We start from the raw sequence: 23,815 nt of genomic DNA, 5'->3' as shown, positions 1-23,815 counted from the left end.
AGATATAGATGTTCTACATGACCCGTGGATTGATGGGTGGAGTCCATGAATCCACATGGGCGCCCCACACCATATCAGATATTCCCATGGTTTTTAAAAATGAACCAGTGACCGAACCAGTCAAGGGTCCGGTTACCGGTTGGAATGTTCTGACCGTTCGACCCGAACGGTTGGCCCGTTTTGACAAAAAAAATTAATAAAATAAAAAATTGAAAAACAGTCAAAACAATTCGAACGGTTCGAACAATTAATCAGCCGGTTCAGCGGTTTGCTGACCAAAATCAACAGTTTTGGGGGAAAAAGCGGTTTTGGAGGAAAATGGAACCGGTCAGGTGACCAGTTCCCAGTTTTTCCGGTCCGATCCAGTTTTGAAAACAATATCCCAACCGTGAATGAGGAGCTAATATGAACTCAGAGTCTACAGGCACTACAAGATGGAGGTGTCACGTATAATGGTAATGTTCCCTCCCTAATCGACCATGAATCATTGTCATGGAGAACTAAATGTTATTTATTCTCATTTTCCTACTGATATTGCCCAAGTAATAATACGGGCCATTCAAACTGGGAACCATCATCCGTTGAATTGATTATTGACCCATTGATCTGGAAAGTCGGATCAACTTGTAACAGTTTTTAGCTATTTTTTATTTTAATTTTTTATCATAATGGGCCATCCATTCGAATCGGACGGTGGAACCATCCAGACATTGCTCACAAGGAGATGTAAACTTATTTTTAAGCTGACTCCACAGGTTCAATTTACTACTGCTTCGGATTGTAAATATCTCACTGCTTCCTTCCTTGACTCAATCATCAACAGCTAGCTTGGCGTTTGTAGATGTTTCTTGGCATACATTCTGGAGATCTAAACATAGCCCTCCTAGAGCCCACTTGTTTTTATTGGAAATAAATCAGATGAATTGTCTTCCAGTTAAATCAGAGCTATTAAAAGACATGCTCGAATTGGTGAACTTTTCAGCATTTGTGAGGGGGAAGAACACTCTACCACCATATCTTGTTCTATTGCCCGATTGTCCAACATATGTGGGCTGCATCTCCAGTAGAATTGAGGGTTAGTGCCCATAGGTTGGTTGAAGTTTTGGTCACAAATTGATAACCCACTGAGCACCGATTATGTTTATACCATTGCAGGTTGCTCTATTGTTCTTTCATCTTTGGACCATCTAGCAGTCTAGATGTAAGTTTGTCATGGAAGGGGTTGCATTTGGAGGGTGAATTCAGTATTCACAAAATTGTGTATTCACAAAATTGTGTTCACACCGTTCTCATGTGTCACATCCCTTTTCAACTGTGCATTGAAAATATCTCCATACTTGGGGAGATGTTCCCAATTCACCGCTGAAAAGCGCTGTGAGAACAGTATGAGCACAATTTTGTGAGGACCAAATCCAATTTCTTGCATTTGATCCTGTTCATCTGGTTAATGCCACTGTTTTCCATAGAGATCGAAATTGTTCACTACACTGGTGCAGTCCACTCTAAAGTCTCTCAGCATATGTCATTGGACTGATGGACTCCCCCTCCTGATGGCTGGCTGAAGGTGAACTTTGACGGGGTGTCATCTATACAATTTGGTGCTGGCCTAGTGATTCAAGATATGGAGGAGAACAACCCTTCCCGCCTCTTGTCTTTCTGGCAGTATAGATCTTTCCTTTCATCTACACTACCAAAAAAGAGTAACCGAGAAAACATGTACATGAAAAAAAATTAAAAAAAAAAATCGATTGACAACCAAGTTACAAATTATCACTTTATATAACCAACCAAACAAATCGTCTTTTTTTCAGAAGTAGATCAAAGTGACTATTCTGTCCTTTCAGAAACAAATACAACTTAATGCTAACTGCTAGTTCTTGTTCTTCTTTCCCTTCTTTTTGTCTCGTTTCTTCTGTGGCCTTCGAAGTGGCTTGTGCTTTTGGGATTTTTTGAATGTCTTCTTATTCAAAGGTATTTGGTGCCTCTTTTCAGTATCAATACTTGATCTAGGGATTAACTGTGTCTTTGGCCTTAAATCTGCATCTTCTTCTCGAGAGATCTCACTCATTGTCACTGTGATAGTCATATCACCGTTGTCATACATACTTGTCCCTTCAACTATGAAATGAAAAAACAGGCATAAGATTTAGTTAGATAAAAGGATGAAAACTGCATTATTAGTCTAACAGAAGAAAAACCAAAGAAATGTGTCATAATTGTTTGGTTCACCCAAGGCAGGGGGAAAGTCATTGCTATTTGATGTCTTAACAAGAAAAGTATATGTGCCAAAAGCATGGACTAATCCAGAAGACCAGACAAGTAAAATATGTAAGCTTCTGGCAATGTTTCAAGGAAAATTTTCTCTTCTTTTCCTGTTCCCAGGGAAAACTGGCGACAGAAAACAATGGAATGTCCTTTGAAACATCATCAAATGCTGCAGGGACTTACTCAACTGCCCGCCATATTTGTTACCTTTATTTCAGGTTGTTCAAAAGATTGCAATTGATAATTGATAAGAAAAAGAAGTGTGATTGATGAGATTATCACAAGAAGCCTATGGTTTTATTTTATGGAATAGAAATCTTCAAAAGGGAGTAATGGATGGTTAAATCCCACTCTTGGCTACTTGTAACTTAATGGAATAGAAATCTTACAATCTTAGAACCTATGCAATGGACAAAAATATTTCCTGAGCAACTACTTCCAACTTAATGGTTCATTCAAGTGATGTGCAGCTTGTGGTAGTGAAATATACCAGAAATTGATGTGGTTGGATCAATTCCCTCTTCCTGGTCAATGTCATCAACACCCTCGTCAGCTCCTACGTCAGTGGCTGGTTGAGCTCCACCATATAAAGCCAGATCTCTCTCCAGCTTCCTCTATGGGAAATACACGTAAAGTTAGAGGCATATAGTTGTGAACGAGTACCTGAGATGACCACATAGGTAAGAGCACTGATATGGAATGACAACAAATTTTCCCAAAATCCAGGGCACATACAGGTATAGGGATCCAACCTAATATGTTTACACCATGTTTTTGTGTCTAATCCTGTAAACTAAGTATCATTTCCAAATAATTTGTCAAATTTGATCCAACTTATAAATGTTTGAGTTTTTTACAGTATGACTTCTTGATATATACCATTTTACATATTCTAGAAGCATTAATGCCAGTATTATCAGGACATTGTTAAAGCCCATTACCCATTCTTCTTCACCCACCACTGCTGACAGCACTACCCAGGACCACTCAAGGCCCATGAGCTCAGCCGAGCCTTATAAAGCTCCCATCAGGTTTATGTACACCAAACAGCCACATCACGTAGTTGGTTAATAAGTGATTGTAACTGAATGGCGGTCATAAATGGTGAATGCGGAAATGGAGGCAGATGATTGAGTATTTTCTTCTCCATTGTTCTTGTAAGGAGTTGGAGCTACCTTGAACCAGCTCCTGTGTTGAGCAGTAACTCAACAACTGGTATCAGAGCTCTGGAGGAGAGATGACAAACACCAAAACTTCCCCCATTGAGAATCAAGTGGCTCGAATAGAGTTTGACCTCACAAGGCCATCAGTAACATCTGCTAGCTTAAGGAGGCACTGAAGGTTGTCATGTCTTAGGCAGAGAGGGGCATCGAGCAGGGCACAGGAGAGCAACAGGGCTCCAATCAGGGGAGTTTCCACCATGAAGGTAATGAAGGTGCTTGCTCCTAAGAATGAGAGTGAAAGATGAGAGAGAGAGAGAGAGAGAGAGATTAATGCCAAAATCAAGGTGAGTCTTATTATTCTCATTTTCCTTGTATATGTTGAGTACAACATGTCTAACAGATTTAACAGTTCTTGATCATATTTGCTTACAACCTATTAAACCAATTGAAAATTACACCTACAATAATTCAGATAATGCAAGAAAATAAAAAAAGAGAGAAAGAGAAAGAAGAAGAAAGAAGTTGCAGCAATAGGTTGTAGAAGAAGAAAAGAAGGGAAGAGAGAAAAGAAGAATTCGAACCTCTCTAGCCCCCTTTCATCATTTTTATTAATAATTCTAAATCTTAGTACAATTACTTAGATGCCCTTGAGGGGGCGGCCAGCACTAAAGAAATAATTAAAGAAAATAAAAGAAGGCCCATAACTAAGAAACATAACTTTTAAATACTACTTAAAATAAACAAAAAACACTAAGGCCCATTCGGCCCATTCTCACTACACTCCCCCCTTCAAGCTAAGCATATATGTCAATCATTCCAAGCTTGTTTACATAATGTTGAAGCTTTGCCTTTGGGACTCCTTTAGTTAGAAAATCTGCTAGCTGCACTTCTGATGCAATGAAAGGTAGGCACATCTCTCCTGAAGCCACTCTATCTCGTATAAAGTGCCTATCTATCTCAATGTGCTTAGTTCTATCATGCTGAACTGGGTTGTGAACAATGATAATAGCAGCTTGATTATCACAATACAACATCAGTGCTCGTCACATAAAACACCCATCTCATTTAGGAGAGATCTAAGCCATAACTTAGAAACACCATGGGCCATAGCTCTATACTCAGCCTCAGCTAAAGATCTAGCAACCACTAATTGCTTTTTACTTCTCCAGGAAACAATATTTTTAGCTACCATAGCACAATATTCTGATGTGGATCTCCTGTCATCCGCATTTCCTGCCCAATCAGCATCTGCATATGCTTCTACCGTCATGTGTCCATGTTTAGCAAATAATATACCCTTCACAGGGGTTCCCTTAAGGTAGCATAACACCCTTTCTGCAGCAGCCATATGTGTGTCTCTGGTCCATTTGTCTAGTGATAACAAATGGACCAAGAAGCGACATAATCTCGAATAGCCTTCTTTGTGCCAACTCAAAATTAATGGAAGGCAACACAATGGTATGTCTTAAGAACACCAGAATGTACTCCCTCTGGTGACACATGAAATAACTGTAAAAGTTGTGGCATGTAGGTAGAGTTAGTATGCATTTGTTGCTCTAATAAATGCTTCAAATTCTGCTAGACAGTTCATTTCACGAATTTGCAACCAAACAGATAGGCTCTCCACTTCGTAACAGCAAGCACCAATGCCATTAACTCCCATTCATATGCTGATTTACATTTGGCTGACCCGGCCAAGGTCTTGCTAAAATATGCAATAGGATGGCCATCTTAAACCAGGACAGCACCTAGACGACCACCTGCTGCGTCATAAAAAGGGCTGGACAGTGTGAGCTCGAGGCACTCAAATGCAAGTTCAACCTCACTAGACCAATCAAATGAATCCTTACGCAATAGCTGGGTCAATGGACCCACCAATAGACCCTAATATTTAATAGTGTCTGTAATACCCACTAAGGCCCAAAAATTCTTCTAAATGTCATGTTTGAGTATGTCCCAACAATCTTGACAAAAATCCATCATAAAACCATCCGAACCAAGAGCTTTGGACCTATCCATCGAAAATATTGTGTTTTTTTCTTCCACTTCAAAGTTTCCTTCAAACCATAAACTAAGGTCCTCAGGTAGTTTAGGCCAATCTAACCCTTCTAACCTTATTCTACCATTTAGAGGCCTTCTATATATAGATTTGAAATGATTCACAAAAGCCCTTGCAATATCATTGTATTGGGTAAGAATTACATCATCAATCACAAGCTTAGAGATGAAACTTTTCTTTCTCCCATTTGCCAAAGCATGAAAGAACTTTGTATTTCTATCCCCTTTTCTCACCCATTTATGCCTAGATTTTTGCCTCTAACCGGTTTCTTCTTTAAAAATAACATCCTCCAATTTCCATCTTAACCCCCACCCTACCTCTTTGTCCCTTTCCTCAAAATTACCTTTACCTTCCTTAGCATCTAAGAACTCAATTTGGCTAATCACCTCTCGTTTCCTTTCTTCTAATCACACAAAATGCTGAATGTTCCAATCCTTAATTTTTGCTTTCAATTCTTTCAACTTCCAATGGAGCTTCAATCCTTCCCAATTTACCCTAAAGTTACTTTCATTCCAACACATGTTCTCAAATCTAAAAGGGGTTGAACCTCTACCACCTAAATCCTCCTTCCCAATGAAAATTGGCCAGTGATCAGAGCTTACCCTAGGTAAGGCTCTAGAGACTAGATCTCCCCAATATTCTTCTGTTAGGTCCTAGTCAAAGCTAGAACTAAGGAAAAATATTCTGCTTAGGGTGAGAACAAACCACCAGATTTTATTGAACTTTCAACTGCCCTCCCATGCTGGTTGGGGGTGTTTAAATACAAGAAAATTCTCAACTTCCTTCCACTAACTTAGCCACTGATTAAGAGATTAGGTTCTCTATTAGCCAGCCTATCCCTAAGCCATAAGAACATAACCACTTAACCACTAACAACCAGACCTAGCCTTAAGCTTAACCACTAACAACCAGTCCTAGTCTTAAGCTTAACCACTAACAACCAAGCCTAGTCTTAAGTAATAATTGTTTAACCACAATGACCACTTTCTAAAGAGCCAACCCTTGGCTTTATTGACCTATTCCTATGCACTGATAACAAGGAAATAGAACAGAAATAACTGATAAGAAAATGAAACAGCCTTGATGCCACGTCATGCCTTGATTGATGCCACGTCACTCCTTGACTGGGCCATGCGTGCATGGGACGTTAATCGACGTATTTGGGATTCTTCATGGGTGTTCTCAGCGACCTTCGTGGCTTATCAATACCTCCCCCTTTTGCTAGAACCTTGTCCTCAAGGTTCATGAATCTGTCCTCTATTTCTTGCGTGTTCTCCCATGTGGCGTCCTCTAGTGGAAGTTGTCTCCATTTGATCAAGCTTTCCTCTATAATTTTAGACCCCTTTTTTATCCAACGGGTATCTAGTATTTCCTTTGGTTCAATAATCAAGTCACCATCTTCGGTCAGTGGGGGTATTTCATTACTAGCAGCAATTATGTCCCCATTTTTTCTTGAGAAGGGACACATGGAATACCGGGTGAATGCGTGGACCTTTAGGAAGCTTGAGTTTGTAGGCCATCTTCCAAAATTTTTCTTCAATTTGATAGGGTCCAATAGAACTTACACGCAAGCTTTTGATAGGCACGTTTAAACACAGAGTGTTGACGATAAGAATGAAGTTTCAGAAACACCAAATCGCCCACTTGATATTCAACGTCCCGTCATTTGGAATCTGCGAGTTGCTTCATCCGATTGTTTGTTGCATGCAAATTCTCCTTGAGCTGTCTTAACAAGGCATCCCGAGAGGCTAAGCTACGGTCCACTTCATTTACCGAACAAGAACCTTCATCGTAGTGTGGGATCGACGGTGGAGGCCTTCCATATAGAGCTTGGAAGGGGGTCATTCCGATAGTCGTAGTGTGGGATCGACGGTGGAGGCCTTCCATATAGAGCTTGGAAGGGGGTCATTCCGATAGATGCATGATAGGTAGTATTGTACCAGAATGCAGCCCATGGGAGGAAGGAGTGCCATTTACGGGGCTGTTGGTACACAAAGCACCGGAGGTATTGTTCAAGACAACGATTGACCACCTTCGTTTGTCCATCCATTTGTGGATGGTATGCGGAGCTCATCTTCAATTGTGTGCCTGATAATTTGAAGAACTCTTGACAAAAACGATTGATGAATACCGGGTCCCGATCGCTTATGATGGATCGCGGCATACCATGCAATTTCACAACTCCTTCAGTGAATTTTTCGGCCACCACTTTTGCCGTATATGGGTGGGCGAAAGCCAGAAAGTGTGTTGATTTGCTCAACCTGTCAACCACAACAAGAATTGAATTCTTACCATTGGAAGGTGGAAGGCCATCGATGAAGTCCATAGTGACATCATCCCATTCTTGGCAAGGGATTGGAAGTAGTTGTAGGAGTCCAGCAGGTGACAAGGTCTCACTTTTAGCACGTTGGCATACTTCACAAGAAGCAACATAATTTTTCACCGCTTGGTGCATTGATGGCCAATAAAATTGTTGCGCTAGTCTCTTGTATGTCCACCCATTGGAGAATCGTGGTATTGTCGCAAGAGTTGTTGAATGATGTGGGAATGAGGAGGCACCACTACTCGGTTTTTGTAACAAACTAACCCATTGCGCCAGCTGTAAGGAACGCCCGGGTTTTCAGTTGCTTGTTGGCTAATTCTTTTCATGTAAGAGTTATCACTAGCTTCGGCTTTGATTGTATCCCACAATGAAGTTTGAGACACAAACAAGGCATCCAAACTAGGACTGCCAACCACTCGTGATAGTGCATCAGCTACATTGTTCTCTCGTCCTGGCTTGTATTGGATCTCATAATCATAACCAAGCAGTTTAGTTACCCATTTTTGTTGCTCAGGTGTGGCTACTCGTTGCTCCAACAAGTATTTGAGACTGCATTGATCTGTTTGGATGTAGAATTTCCGGCCCAGCAAATATGGTCTCCATGTCTAAATGGCGTAAATGATTGTTAGCATTTCTTTTGCATAAACCGACCATGAGCATTTGGTGGCGCCCAAAGCGCGACTCATAAATGCAAAAGGCCTTCCCTATTGTGACAGAACTGCCCCTATGTCATCTCCCGAAGCATTTGACTCAATGATAAATGGCTCATTGAAGTTCAGCATTGCGAGTGTTGGGGTAGTAGTCATAGCTTTCTTGAGTTCCTGAAAAGCATTTTCTGTTTCATCTGGCCACTCGAACTGCCCCTTTTTTAGAAGATTGATGAGAGGACGTGCTATGATGCCATAGTTGCGGACAAATTTTCGATAATAACCTGTAAGCCCTAGGAACCCACGCAATTCAGAGATATTAGTAGGCTTAGGCTAATTCAACATAGTTTGGATTTTGCCTTGATCCACCTTAACCCCTTGAGAAGTTACAATATGGCCTAAGTATTCCAGTTCTTGTACCCCGAACGCACATTTGTTGATTTTGACAAAAAATTGATGCTGCCTTAGTATTTCCAAAGTTTTTTGAACATGTTCAAGGTGCATGTTCCAGTTGGGGCTATAGATCAAAATGTCATCAAAGAAGACAAGCATAAATTTACAGAGGTATGGGCGAAATATTGAATTCATGATTGCTTGAAATGTGGATGGAGCATTACAAAGACCAAAGGGCATAACTTAGTATTCATAGTGGCCATTATGAGTGCGAAAAGCAGTTTTATGAATATCTAGGGAATGCACTCGAACCTAGTGGTATCTTGCCCGTAAGTCTAGTTTAGTGAAATAAGTAGCTCCATGGAGCTCATCAAGCATGTCATCTACTGTGGGAATTGGAAATCTGTCTTTGATGGTTATGGCATTAAGCGCTCTATAATCAATTCAAAAACGCCATGAACCATCCTTTTTAACCAACAAAACAGGAGATGAGAAAGGACTAATGCTAGATCTTATAAGCCCCAACTTTAACATATCATGAACTTGCTTTTCAATTTCGGCCTTTTGGAAATGGGCGTACCTGTATGGTCTCACATTGACGGGCTCGGTTCCTTCCTTTAGATTGATATGATGGTCAAATTCCTGTGTGGGCGAGAGGTGCATCGGTTCTTGGAACACATCTTCGAATTTCTCCAGTAGTTGTTGCATCTCCGGGTTGACATCCTGTGATGTTGGCTCGGCGGTGACTTGAAGGCAAATAGCAAACATTGAACTCCCTTTCAGCATGTCTTTGGAGATAGCTTTGACTGATGCGGGTTGAATTGATTGCGCATCGATCCCTTGTAGTTTCTGAGTTTGGTTGCTCCACTGGAACTCCATCGTTAGTTGCTTCCAGTTGCACACTACCATTCCCAGTTGTTCCAACCAATGGACACCTAAGACCAAATCCAGTCCCATTAGTGGTAAAGAGTATAAAGTGAGGATAAAAGGGATACCTTGAAGGAGAACTTGGACATTTTCGAATCTACCTAGGCATTTTAACGACCTCCCACTTGCCACCTTGACATTGAATGGTTCGGTTGGTACTACGGGCAGTCGCAGCATATTGGCCACTCTTTCACTAATGAAGTTATGAGTAGAGCCGCTATCAATTAATACAACCACCTCATAGGGACCAATTTTTGCCATTACCCGCATTGTTTTATAGGTTGTCCATCCCAAGAGTGCACGAGTGAGATCTCGGGTTGTGGTTCCATTAGCTCGTCAGTTTCCTCCTCGTCTGAATGATCGCCGATGCCTTCTAACGGTAGGAGTTGTGGTCCCTTACACCGGTGAGTCGGTGTAAACTTCTCATTGCAATTGAAGCATAGCTCTTGCGCCCTTCGTTTCTGCATCTTGTCCCACGTGAGCCTCTTCATAGGTAGAGTCGTCTTGAACTTCGTTGGGGAAGGGAAGTCAGCGATGGGTCGGTTGAAAAGCCGAGTGGCTTTCCATTGGCGCATCAGCTACTCGTCTCTCATCCATGCAAGGCTGTTAGCTTCTTTCAGCGATCTTGGTTTGAACATTCGGATGTCGTCAGCTATGTCGGGCTTGAGACCTCCCATGAACGTCCCGACTAAGGCTTTTTGTATCCAACCGTGTACCCGGTTACCTAGCCGCTCGAACACTTTTTGATAGTCACGTAAAGAGCCTACCTGTTGAATTTTTTACAGTGCTTCGTCAAAGTCCTCACAGTCGGTAGGACCAAACCGTGCCCAAAGTTCTTCTTGAAACATCTCCCATGTCACCTCCTTGCCTTCTTCCTTACAGGATCTGCATAACCATTGCCACCATTGGTTAGCCTCGCCTTCCAAACGGAAGGAGGCCAAGTACACCTTGTGGGATTTAAGGGTGCCTTGATATTCAAAAAATTGGTCCTCTTGTGAACCATTCGGTGGGGTCATCTCCAGCAAATCGAGGAAACTCCAACTTGGCTAATTTGGAAGAGAACAGCTGCCATCCGACTTCGGAGTTGTCTCGAGATTCTTCTCTCATGTTGCGAGAACGTCCCGTGGGAGAGTTTGCCTTAAGCTCGAAGCTGTTGTTAGTTAATGCAGTTCGGTTGGAGAGTAGGGCTTCCGATAATTTGTCGATGGCATCTTCCAACAGATGAAACTTATCAGATACGCCCATCTCCATACGACTGAAGCTATCTTGGAGTCCCCCAAGTCTAGCTTCTAAGCTCTCAATTCGCTCCTTGTTAGTAGCCATGGTGCCTAGCTCTGATACCAAATGTTAGGTCCCAGTCAAAGCTAGAACTAAGGAAAAATATTCTGCTTAGGGTGAGAACAAACCACCAGATTTTATTGAACTTTCAACTGCCCTCCCATGCTGGTTGGGGGTGTTTAAATACAAGAAAATTCTCAACTTCCTTCCACTAACTTAGCCACTGATTAAGGGATTAGGTTCTCTATTAGCTAGCCTATCCCTAAGCCATAGGAACATAACCACTTAACCACTAACAACCAGACCTAGTCTTAAGCTTAACCACTAACAACCAGGCCTAGTCTTAAGTAATAACTGTTTAACCACAATGACCACTTCCTAAGAAGCCAACCCTTGGTTTTATTGACCTATTCCTATGCACTGATAACAAGGAAATAGAACAGAAAAAACTGATAAGAAAATGAAGCAGCCCTGATGCCACGTCACGCCTTGCATGGGCCATGCATGCATGGGACGTTAATCGACGTATTTGGGATTCTTCATGGGTGTTCTCAGCGACCTTCGTGGCTTATCATCCTCCCAATCTGTAGTGAACATAATTACATTGAAATCCCCACCCATACACCATGGTCCCTTCCACAAGCATCTAATACCTCCCAATGCTTCCCCACATCTCGTTCCTCTCTCTGTTTAGGACCATACATATTTGTTAACACCCACTCAAAACCATTAGTCACTTGTCTGAACTTAATGGACACTGTGAAATTGCCAACAAGTTCCTTAGTCCCTTCTAGAACCTCATCTTTCAACATAGTCACTATGCCTCCCAATGATCCCCATGATGGACTTATTGCCCAACTAATTCTCCTAGCCCTCCACAAGCTTCTTAACTATCTGTTATCAAAGCCAGCTAGCTTAGATTCCTGAAGCATAACGATTTTCCTTTCTCAGCACATCCTTTATTATAGTTCTCTTTCTGGGATTCTCCAATCCTCTCACATTCCAACTTAAAATCTTCATTTCCACCTAAAATAAGTGCCCCTTCCTTTTACTTCCTACGTACTGCCTCTTCTCCTCCCCTTTATTCCACTAAACTCCTTGTCAACGTCCACATCTAACATTAACCTCTCAGCCTCACTTAACCTCATTTTACTAGTTTTCCCCTTCTTCCTTTTTCTTCCTCAAAAATACTTTCAGCTCATTCAGGTCCCTTATTTTACAACCTAATTTTCCCACAAATTCAGCCACCGAATCTTCTTCCTCCTCATCCCCCCTCTTACCTCCCTCCTCTCTCCCCTTAAAACCTTCAGTCCCCTTGCTCCAACACCTTCCTCACTGCAGCAACTTCACTTGTTTCACCTTCCAAGATTTTATCTTTCTCCAGTTCTTTCCTTTTTAAATCTTCAAACAACTCTTCTATTAACACCCAAATTATTCTTCCTCTTTCTACTTCCTCTGGTAACTTCCCACTCTTAATTTCCTTTACTCTTGCATCAAGGGCAAGTGGCCTAAATGCTGCACAAGACCCTAGAGGACAAGCATCAGACACAAAGCATAGATTAGTATCCAAAACCAAATTCACAAGCAAACCTAGAGAGGACGAGTGGAAAGACTCAACAACGCAATCGGAGGGCACAGCTTTCTTTTCTAGTTCAGAATTTTATGAAACAATCGCACCATGGAAAGCCTGTTGGGAAGAATTCCTTGGTCTAGATTCACACCCATTTTCTTTTACATAGTTTTGTAGGTTTTTTTTTTATCAGCCACAGTTTTGTAGTTTATCTCCACCTAAGTTCTTGTAAGACCTCTAATGGCCATCTACTATTTCCTTATGGACACCCCCCCTGTCAATTTCCTTAAAGTTGGGTTCCTATAGTCTTGAGCCCAAGGCCCCATTACAAGACAGATGGGTCGAGGGACACTTTAAGTAAGCACGTGATTGGAAGGAGGGATGAGCTGATAGACGAGGCTCTCTACAGTGGCCATCTACTATTTCCCTCCTTTCGTTCGAACAGATCAGGCGCAAATCTCAAGACTCTCAGTCTCGAGGCTCTCTACAGTGGTTCCATCCAACCTGGCGAACCATCTTTCACCAGATAGGCGCAACCCGAGATACTTGAAGCCTAGTGATTTGAACAGAACAGGGTCTGAAGATTGGTTGTGTGAACAAAACAGCAGTGACGATTCTGATAGAGGCAAAACGTTAAGTTTGGGAAGTCTGTCTCCGAAAAGCAACAATGAGTTACTTGAAATAGAAAGTTTGCATACAGAGTTGTTTTTAGAGGAAGAGACTGAAGAGGTAGGTGGCGGGAAGACTAGAAATGGTGAAGAAAATGGTTCTAAAGTTGTGAAAACTCCTCCTCCCTTCGTCAAGGGAGCTGACCCTGAGTCTAATGAATTACACGATGTTGGTGGAGAGGGACAAGAATCGGCCGTGAGGATGGATGTGGGTATTCCAGTGTCGGAAACACAGAGAAAGGTTTTCCAAGTGGGTAGGTCGTCAGGAAGTGATTCTTTCACTATGTCTACTTCACAACCTTGTCCAAAAAGGGGAAAGGCCTTAAAACCATTTGCCACATGTCAGCACTTCAGTTCCAGTGATTCTAGTCCTACCCCCATCCTACCAGGTATGGGTGTCAATTCTTTTATAGGTACTGACTTGTTTGCTATGCCTATAACAGATATCCTAGCTTCCCATCTAGGAGGTTCTGATGCAAGAGAGAGGGTAATAGTGGAAGGAGAGAGGATGTTGGAAGGAAGTAGTAAGGGGGAGGCTGATAGAATTTGGGAGTTGATTTGTACAATGATAGAGGAAAAAAAAAAGGAAGGACTCTTAGAAAGATGTTGTAGCCAAATAAGTGTGAGTAGGGTAAAATTCTCCCTCAAACATTGGCTGGAAAGGATGGAGAAAAGAAAAAGGATGATTGTTGTATTAGGAAGCGGGGGAAAAATGAACAAATAAGAAAAAAAGATCTGAAGTTGAAAGGCTAATTTCAGACATTGAGGGGGATTTAGAATTCAGTGGTAAAGGGGATAGGAAGAAGGGCCTAAAATGAGGAGACCATAGCCTTTTCATGGGTTTTTTGCTATTTTTTCTCGATGAAAATTATTAGTTGGAATGTAAGAGGGTTAGGGAGTGCAAGAAAGAGAAGGATGATCAAAGACCTACTCTGAAGGGAAAAACCCAATATTGTATTGTTACAAGAATCCAAAATGATAGAATTATATGGGAGATGAGTGAGGAGTTTTTGGAGATCTAGAGGTTTAGGTTGGAGCTTGTCTCCTTCTTGGGGAGCCTCGGGGGGGATAGTAACACTGTGGAGGGAGGATGTGGTGGAAGTAGTGGAAGAATTGATAGGTAGATTCTTAGTTTCCATTAAGTGTAAGAATGTAGAGAATGGGTGTGTATGGGTCTTAACCAATGTTTATGGCCCTAATTCCTATAGAGAGAGGAACGAGATGTGGGAGGAACTATATGCAATCAAGGGGCTATGGGATGGTCCTTAGTGCCTGGGCGGGGATTTTAACGTCATTAGATTCTCTGATGAAACCAGTAATCCCCAACAGGTAATTTCAACAAGCATGAGGAAATTTAATGGTTTTATTGAAGAATGTGAACTGAAGGAAATACCTCTGCTGCAAGCCAGTAACACTTGGTCCAACCTTCAGGAAGCCCCTTTGTGTTCGAAGCTGGACAGATTCTTATTTAACCTTGCCTGGGAGAATAGTTTGGAAAACTTGGTTGCTAGAGCGTTACCCAAGGTCACCTCCGATCACTGTCCTATCCAAATAGGTACTGAGTCATTTTCTATAGGACCCAAACCTTTTAGATTCGAAAATATGTGGCTTACCCATCCAGATTTTGTGAAATAAGTGAATGAATGGTGGGGTGAGGAGGAGAGGGGGTAAGATGGAAAGGGATCAAGTTCCATAAGAAATTAAAAAGGCTGAGAGCCAAAATAAAAGAGTGGAATAGAGATCAATTTGGTAGAATTGAGGAGCAAAAATTGAGTCTAATTTCTCACATAGAGAACTTGGATGTAAAGGAATCTCAAAATGGGTTGATCGAGGAAGACAGAGTGTTAAGGAGACAATTGAAAAAGGATTTGGAAGAGGTGTTATTGAGGGAATAAATCAATTGGAGACAAAAATCTAGACACAAGTGGATTAAGGAAGGCGATGGGAACACTAGATTCTTCCATGATTTGGCAAATGGGAGACGAAGAAAGAATCTTGTGACCAAGCTAGAGATAGGAGAGGAGTTAATTACCAACCAGGATGACATAGCCAGAAAATTTGTGGACCACTTCAAATCGATTTATAGAAGACTTTTGAGTGAGAGAGCAGTCATGGAAAGGGTGGATTGGCCAAGAATTGATGACGGAGTGGCAAAGTGGCTGGAAAGGGATTTCGAGGAAGAAAAGATTAAGAAAGTTGTCTTTCTAATGGATAGATCCAAGGCTCCGGGTCCAAATGGCTTTACAATGGGCTTTTTATCAAGACTGTTGGGAAGTGGTGAAAGAGGATTTAGTTGAAGTCTTTAAGGAATTTGCAGACAATCACACTATAAGCCCTGGAATTAATGTCACCTTTTTGGCCCTGATACCTAAGAAGAATGATGCCAACCACCCAAAGGATTTTAGGACTATTATTCTGGTGACAAGCATCTATAAAATTCTGGCTAAAGTGCTCTCATTGAGGATCAAAACAGTCCTCCCTTCTATCATTAGTGAAACACAGGGAGCTTTCATTCAAGGGCGACAAATAACAGATCAGATCTTAATTGCGAATAAGTGTGTGGAGGAAATGAAAAGGTCTAGTAAGAGAGGATTCATTTGTAAATTGGATCTTGAAAAAGCCTATGATTTGGTGGACTGGAAGTTTCTATTAGAGGTTTGCAAAACTGTAGGTTTGGGGACAAGTGGTGTAATTGGATCTTTGGGTGTATCAGTACTTGTCACTACTCTATTCTGGTAAATGGTATGGTGAGGGACTTTTTTCCAGCTTGCAGGGGTGTCAGGCAAGGGGATCCACTCTCACCCTTCCTTTTTACCTTAGTAGCTGATGTGATTAGTAGGATCATTACTAAGGCTGACAGCGAAGATATCATTAGGGGTTGGAGAATAGGAAGACACCAAGTCCCCGTCACCCACCTTCAGTTTGCAGATGACCTAATGATCTTTTGTGAATGAGGTCTTAGCGAAAAGGTAGCAAACCTAAAGGAGCTAATAAAAGGTTTTGAAAGTATCTCTAATTTGAGAATAAATCTGGAAAGAGTTGCATAGCGGGTATAAATTTGGAGGTAGAGGAGGTCGAGGTTATTGTGAAGTGTCTTGAGTGTTCCACCTCTGCTTGGCCTATGTCATATTTAGGGCTTCCTTTAGGGGCAAATCCCAGGGATAGTAGATTTTGGACCCCAGTGATAGAAAAGTTTGAGAAGAGATTATCCTCATGGAAGAGGAATTATATCTCTTTAGGAGGGAGAATTGCCCTAATAAGAACTACCTTGGCTAACTTACCTACCTATTATTTGTCTGTTTTTAGGATACCAGTTAGGGAAACTAGAAAACTGGAGAAGTTGATGAGAGATTTCTTATGGGAGCCGGGACAAGAAAAAAATGATCACTTGGTTAATTGGGAAATTGTGTGCAGAAGTAAAGAAGATGGGGGCTTGGGACTTGGGAGGGTAACTAGAAAAAATCAAACTCTGTTAGGGAAATGGTTGTGGCGATGGCCTTTGAAAAGAGAGAGATTGTGGCATGAGGTGGTGGGAAGCATTCATGGGAGGTCAGAGAATGGATGGGATGCTAGTGTATCGAGGCAAGCTAACCTAGCAGCACCTTGGAAGGCTATTCACAACACCCTTCCTCAATTCCTCAATTTTATCAGGTATGAAGTTTGTTCTGGCAACTCTGTCCATTTTTGGGAGGATATTTGGGTAGGAGACACACTGTTAAAGGATTTGTTCCCTTCGCTATTTTCTATTTCTTTGTACAAAAAAGATGTGGTCTCAAAATTTGTCTCACCTTTGGGAACACCCTTAGATCCTACTTGGGATTTTGAGTTTCGTAGAGGACTCAGAGATTATGAAATTGATTCTCTTTCTGCTTTGCTTGGTTGTCTTAATCAAGTTTGTTTGGATCCCTCCAAGCCAAATAAGAGGGTTTGGACTCCTAGACCCAATGGAACATTCACTTGTGCTTCTTTCTTCAAGTCCATCTCTCAACTTTCTACTCACCAACCCTTTCCGTCAAAAGAAATTTGGTGTAGGCCAGTTCCCCCAAAAATTATGGCATTTTGTTGGAAAGTATTCCATGGGAAAGTAAACACTTTAGTTAACCTACAAAATAGAAGACCTTTCCTCTGTATTTCTCCTAATTTGTGTATCCTCTGTAGAGCTCACGGTGAGGGATTGTTACCATCTATTAACATCTTGTCCCTTTTCTGCAGACCTTTGGGCTTGGCCACTTTTGTTGTTTGGAGGTAGTTGGAGTCTATCAGCAAAAGTTCACATGCTCTTCAACCATTACCTTTTATTAGCCTACAAAAATAGGGAGAATTATGTAGAGATGTGCTCGTGCTGCCTTGATTTGGACTCTTTGGGAAGAAAGAAATCTTAGAATCTTTCAAGAAAAGGAAAGGAGCAACGAGGATTTGAAAGACTGTGTGTTAAATAGGGCAATACATTGGCTGAAGACCTTGGAAATCTTTCATCAATTATCCTTTAATGATTTTTGGAGAAATGGGTCAGCAGTAGCAAAGTGTTCATCTCTAAAGGACAAATCAATTACAAGTTGGTCTCCTCCATCCAAAGGCTCACTAAAGTTGAACTTTGATGGAAGTAGCATGGGTAATCCAGGTTTATCCGGAATGGGGGGTGCTTTGAGAAATGCGAAGGGAGAGATTTTGTTGCTTTACTCAGATCCCTTGGGATTTGGGAACTCCATCAAGGCAGAACTTTTAGATGTTGTACAAGGGGTGCAATTTGCAAACCAGCTAGGGGTACAACACCTAATAATTGAGGGGGATTCCAAAGTGGTGGTGGGTTGGTTGAAAATTTCTGAAGAGGCTATGTGACGATACAAGAATGAAATGAAGAAATTTAGTTGGTTGACAAGGAATATGTTGGTCATTGTACAGTGGGTGGGGAGATCAGTAAATACTTTGTCAGATATGTTAGCTAAGCAAGGGGTAAATAGGGAAGAATTATTTTGGGCTCAGTTGTGATTCTTGTTTTTCTTTCCTAGTTTACTTGTAAGATTCAAGGAGGGCCTGCAGCTTGCGCCTCTCGTTGGGATGATGTATGAACTCACTCTAAATTTGCTATTGAATCAATAAATTTATTATTATTCATCAAAAAAAAATTTCCTAGTAATACCACCATGAAGTATGTGATTGTATCAGGTTGTATTGTATTGAACATTGATATGCTAAAGTATGCATGGATATCTAGATTCCAGATATTACAGGTGAACGTCGCCTAGAGAATGAACTACAGTGGTGGCGATGCGATGAGCCATGCTACCATGGTTAATTGACTAGACAAGATCAGTTAACAGACTTATAATGAGCACTTAAAAATTAGGTTTCTTCAAGGTTTTAAGGTCAAAAGCCAAGTCTATTGAATGGCAATTGTTGAAGAACCCAATCCCACCATGGTAAACCAAAGTACAGGAACTCAAATTTGCCAGTTTCAGGTTAACGTAAGAGCCCATAGCCTATCAGTCCATTACTAGTCACCTCACAATAGGCACTATAAAATGAAAATTGTTCTTCATTCACTTGTTTTTGGTAATTATTTGGGTACCACCTGTTTCCACTAACAGGGAAAACCCCAAAGTAATAAATATAATAACTACATTGAAAGGAGAACACTGGTGCGGGAGATGGAAGTTAAGACATGTCAGATTAAAAGATCAGCTAATTCCCTAGCTGACGATTTAGCAAAACAAGGGGCAGAAAGGGATTCTTTGTTTTGGGCTAAGCTATAACGTTAGTTTCTTTGTATCTTTGTATTTTCTTTTTTCATTTCTTGAAGTTCTTTGTGACTCTTGGAAGATAAGTGTGTTTGTCTTCCACTTGTAAATTTTCTACTGATGAATTAATGAAAGTGTTATTGATCAAAAAGAAAAAGAAAAAGAAAAAAAAAAAAAAACAATACCTTCTTACAACAGTTCTACTACAAGGAATATAGTGGATCCAGATCACCCTCCCTCCCTCTGTATATTGTACACACACACACACACACGAGTCCTCTATAAATGGTGATATTGTTGGCCAGGCCCAACACATAAACACAGAAAGGTCTTCAACATAAAAACTTTTAAAGGTAACACATCCAATAGTTTAATTAGTATGAAGATGTTGATAATTATTTACTCATTTTCACCAATCAAAAAAACCATTTATTAGTTTTCTTTTAGTGGTGTAGATAGAGCTCTAAGAATTTCTCATTTTAGCTAATAGAAGACATGGCTTCAAGATATGGTGGAACACCAAGTTGACAATTAAGATTCATGTTGGTAATTCCAAGTCTAAATAAGAAGGTTCTGCAAGGCACCTTTTATCCCCAAATAGATTGGTTTGAGTTGAATGAATTTCAGTATTTGATAGAAGTCTCTATTGGGTAGGATGGTAGGAAAGAAAAGTATGGTAAAGCATTAAAGCTTCTGCCAATCATTTGGCATGTTGATGCAAGCATGAAAGCAAAGAAAGAAGCTATTGAAGAAGAAACCAAGTTTCCTCATGTTTTGAACCAATGGCAATCGTAATTTCTAGGTGATTTGGATTTTGTTATTATTGTTAGTTTTTTCAGGTCTTTTTTAGTTTGTCACCGTCTTAGAAATACAATTAGTTATCTTCAAGATCAAATCAGTTTGAACGAGTCCTACTAGAGAGTTTTTCCAATTTTTGCAAAGTTGAAAATGTAACCACATCACTTTCCAATCTATTCTACAGGGATCAAGACTTATTTGTTTTGCATCATATTAGTGTTATCCGGTTATTAGATAGCTTTTGAGATAATTATCATCCTATTTTGAGATAGTTATGATCATTTTACTAATAGTGTCAATTACTCAATTTGTAATATGATTTAAATCTTCCTATTTCTTAGGACCTGCCTTGAGTTGTTTTTGGTTTCTTTAGTTATAATAAGATGAATTACAGATTATAAGAGCTATTTTCAGAGTTAAGAGTCCTTGTTTGAGTGTCTCCATATGAGTTTGTCTTAGTTTCAGAACAGTAAAAAGTTGTTTGTGTCAGTATCGTGGTTGAGTTTGCAGTCTGTAACGGGAGATTTGAGCCATTATATGTCTATATAGATAGTCATTGCAATTGGAATTTGAATGAGACTTAATGGAATGAAAACTTTATTCGAAGCTACTTGTCTATAAAATTTTCATCTTCTCCTTTGTATCTTTTCTTCCATAGGTGCAATATTTTTTCTCGTTTTTGTCAATTTTGAACCCAAATATTTTTCTTGCACAATTCATATAATAGATCCCCCTTATTTACCACCACGTTCACCCTAGTAGGACATTCATCATTCTACCCTACATCACTTCTCAGGTAAATTATATGCATTTTCTATGCTCAATAAATATCATGAAATTTGATTAGTTTAATTACAACAAAGACAAGGAAAAAAACACAGATATTTTATCCAAAAAGCCGAGGTTGTGGCTTCTTAAGAGTTTCAACTTTCAGCGCAAGGATGAAGGTTTCAATTTTCCTATATTCAATTTTTAAGGAGGCATTTCGATTAAGAAGCTTAAGGAGAAAAGATATTTGAATCTTTGAGATTATTGTTTAATGACTTGACATCGTTTGATTCTCAAGACTCAAAGTATATCTGAATAAAAGTGGATGAAGGCACTAACGTGACAAGGAGAACATGAGAAAACTCAAGTAGTATCTTTGTTGTTTATGGAAAAAACTGCCCTTTTTGATATACCTAGGCTTCCTCTTGATGGGAACCCAAAGTGGATGGTTTTCACCTTCAGGATATAGTGGTAGAAAATTCTGAGAAAAACATTAGCAACTTGAAAAAAGGATTATATTTCAAATGGAGGATGGATTACCCTTTATCACACACACTTCAACAAGCACACTGATAATACTACTTGCCCTTGAAATTTAAGTTAAGTTGAAGGCAAGAAATAGGTGTCTGGAAAGAAATGAAAAGAGAAGAACGACCATCTAATCAAATAGATGGATGCGCAGAAGAAGGGTGAAAATAGACTTTAATATGGATCCCGACAATGGGAGGAAGCTGGGGCAGAAGTTAGGTATTTATAGAGTTCGGTGTTTGGCCCTTGCTGATTCAAAGCCAACATGACTTAAGAAACTCAATCTGTGCTCAGATATGATATTCATCAGTTATTCTCAGTTGGGTATTTCTTACCACTATAGCTATGATTGCTTCTTTGCTTTTCTTTCAACCAGTTTGGCTATTAATCAATACCACAATGGTTCCGGCAGGTCTACCAGGTATCTAACTCTATTGTTCCTTTTTTGTCTTCACTTTTGAAGAAATCAAGAGTTCATTGTATTTCCTTCTCATCGTCCTGAAAACTCCAAATGTTCCATAGCTTCAAACATATATGTACTGCAACAAATGGAGAATAGGGAGAATGAACCTGTTTACGGGCCTGAATACGCCTGAGTCTTTCCTTCTCTTGTAATTTATGCTGTGCTTCCTTTCTCCTTTTCTTCTTTCTCTTGTGAAAACCAGTGACAAAGTCCCTACCCAAATCAAAAACCCTATTTTAGTCCGGAATCAGAAAGGAAGAAAAAAGAAGACCTACCAAATCTTCTCTGTGAACTTCAGCAATAAACAGGAAAAATAGAAGAAGAGCCATATGCCTGAGATCTTTTTCATTGAAAGTGACAGAGAGAGCTTTGTTCTTGAGAGCTCTCTTCTTAATATGCCGCGCGTTCGTGCGTGGGATTTGGCCCACTGCTACCTGCTCCAACTCCTCCATCTCAGCTCGAAAACCCCCTCTGAGTTCTGCTCCGGAGGATTCTTCCACAACAGCCAACTTGCTCAGCGAAATTGAAGAGGAAGGAGCCCTACATAGCTTTTACTGCAAGGGTGTATACGGTCCGGTTCGGAGCGGTTTGGAGAAGATGTCAGACCAAACCTGCCCCGTTTGGCGCATCTTTCCGCGCGCTGTTTACAAGCCAAGCAAATCCCGTCGCGGTCTTTTTTTTTCGTTTATGTAGCAACTAAAAGTCGGTGCGTCGAAAAAAAAAACGCAAAAAACTCATTTTGGATACGAAAAAACGCGCGATAGCCAAATTAGCTTCGAACTAGTCAGATTTTCATGTAAAACACTCCATGCATCTTTTAATTACCAAAGCTATCAAAAGACTTGCCAAATGATCTTAATCACCAAACCAGTATAACTTGGGCAGTTAACCCGAATCCGAACCGGCCCAACCCAAAACTTTCCACGGGCTGGGCTTGGAATTTTGGTCCTTGGGTTGGGGTTGGGCCCAAGAAATTAGGTTTTTTATTTTTTGGGTTAGGCCTAGGCCTAGCCCTTAATTAGTCTGAACCTAGCCCGAGCCCGGCCCAACTATACACATATGTATATATATGTTAATTTTACATATATATTTACTTTTGTATATATCTATTTCTATACACATTTACTATTTAGATACATATTTTGTATACATATATACCTAAATATATGTATACATATTTGCATAAATAAATACATACATACATATATATATATATATAATTTTAGAGTGGGTTCATTGACCAACTCGAGCGCATCAAACTACGATGCGGGCTGAGCTTGGGTCAGGAAAATCAAGCTTGAGCTCGGGCTCGGGCTTTAATCCCAAACTTTAGAGTCAAGCCCGGATTGATCATAAGCCCAACCCCATCCCGACTTGCACCATTACAAATTAGAGTAAATTACGATTTGGTGTGGTTTCTAATGCAGTTTAGGGACTTTGGGCCATTATATGATTCTATCTGGCTTAATCCAATTAGAAAGCCCAAATAACACCCCTGAAAGGTTAAAGGTAAAAACTTTTATTTTATTATTTTATTATAAAATTAAACAAGTTATTATATTATTTATAATTTTATATATTTGGATTTTATATATATATATGTATATAGATATATACATTATGGTTTACAATTTGGTTTGAGTTATAAAATCTAATAAACCAAACCAAAATCGTAAAGTGCAAACTCAAAAAATATCAAACCAAACCAAACCATTTTTATATATGTAAACCAAACCAAACTACAAATTTAGTTTGGTTCAAATCGGTTTTGCGATTTGAAACATACAATGAACACCCCTAATTATAGCTAAACTGGTCAAAGTTTAAACTAGCAAAAACTCTACCAACATGTATGGGTTAGATTAGCAGAGATCTATGCAATGCACGAGATTTGTTAAAAGAATTTGATGCAAAAAGAGATAGGGGTATAATTTGAGTGGGTTAACCTGAGCCCAATTTGGTTCAACTAAAGCTTTTGCATATGTTGGGCTTAACTTAAACTCAAATTAGGCTTGGGTTGAGACCTTAAGTATCTCAAGCACAACCTGATCCAATTTGAGCCCATCCAACATTTTATGATATACATATCTATATTATCAATATATTCTACTTGGAAGTCGGGATATAAAGCTCAACATGCCTAACCAAAGTTCAAGATGTTGGGTTAAACTCAAGTTGGACCTAAGTTAGTGAACTCAGGCTTAACTGAGTTGGGCAAGCTTGAGCT

The 23,815-nt window shown here is 40.2% G+C and overlaps 1 protein-coding gene across 1 annotated transcript; it reads right to left on the bottom strand.

Annotated features, from left to right (window-relative positions):
• Positions 1-1,748: 1,748 nt before the first annotated feature.
• Positions 1,749-22,257, bottom strand: LOC148843823 (ribosomal RNA-processing protein). The gene is made up of 4 exons (XM_088958551.1): positions 21,922-22,257; positions 21,696-21,801; positions 2,756-2,879; positions 1,749-2,118 (listed from the first exon to the last, which is right to left on the bottom strand). Exons 1-4 carry the CDS (start codon positions 22,038-22,040, stop codon positions 1,871-1,873), a joined length of 597 nt encoding a protein of 198 aa, XP_088814677.1. The 5' UTR covers positions 22,041-22,257; the 3' UTR covers positions 1,749-1,870.
• Positions 22,258-23,815: the final 1,558 nt, after the last annotated feature.

Source organism: Nelumbo lutea, chromosome 8, assembly GCF_056320005.1.
Source record: "Nelumbo lutea isolate HS-2025 chromosome 8, American lotus-T2T, whole genome shotgun sequence".
In the NCBI taxonomy this organism is placed as follows: Eukaryota; Viridiplantae; Streptophyta; class Magnoliopsida; order Proteales; family Nelumbonaceae; genus Nelumbo; species Nelumbo lutea.
Note: the sequence above shows the minus strand (reverse complement) of the source record. Positions and strands in the feature narration are given on the sequence as shown.

What these genes read in the sequence shown, in the direction of transcription:
- LOC148843823 (XM_088958551.1), bottom strand. Translation starts at nt 22,040, where the DNA reads ATGGAGGAGTTGGAGCAGGTAGCAGTGGGCCAAATCCCACGCACGAAC. An exon ending in GTATTCAGGCCCGTAAACAG is followed by an intron (nt 2,880 to 21,695) that starts GTTCATTCTCCC and finishes TATTTCCCATAG; the next exon opens with AGGAAGCTGGAGAGAGATCT. An exon ending in TCCAACCACATCAATTTCTG is followed by an intron (nt 2,119 to 2,755) that starts GTATATTTCACT and finishes TTCATTTCATAG; the next exon opens with TTGAAGGGACAAGTATGTAT.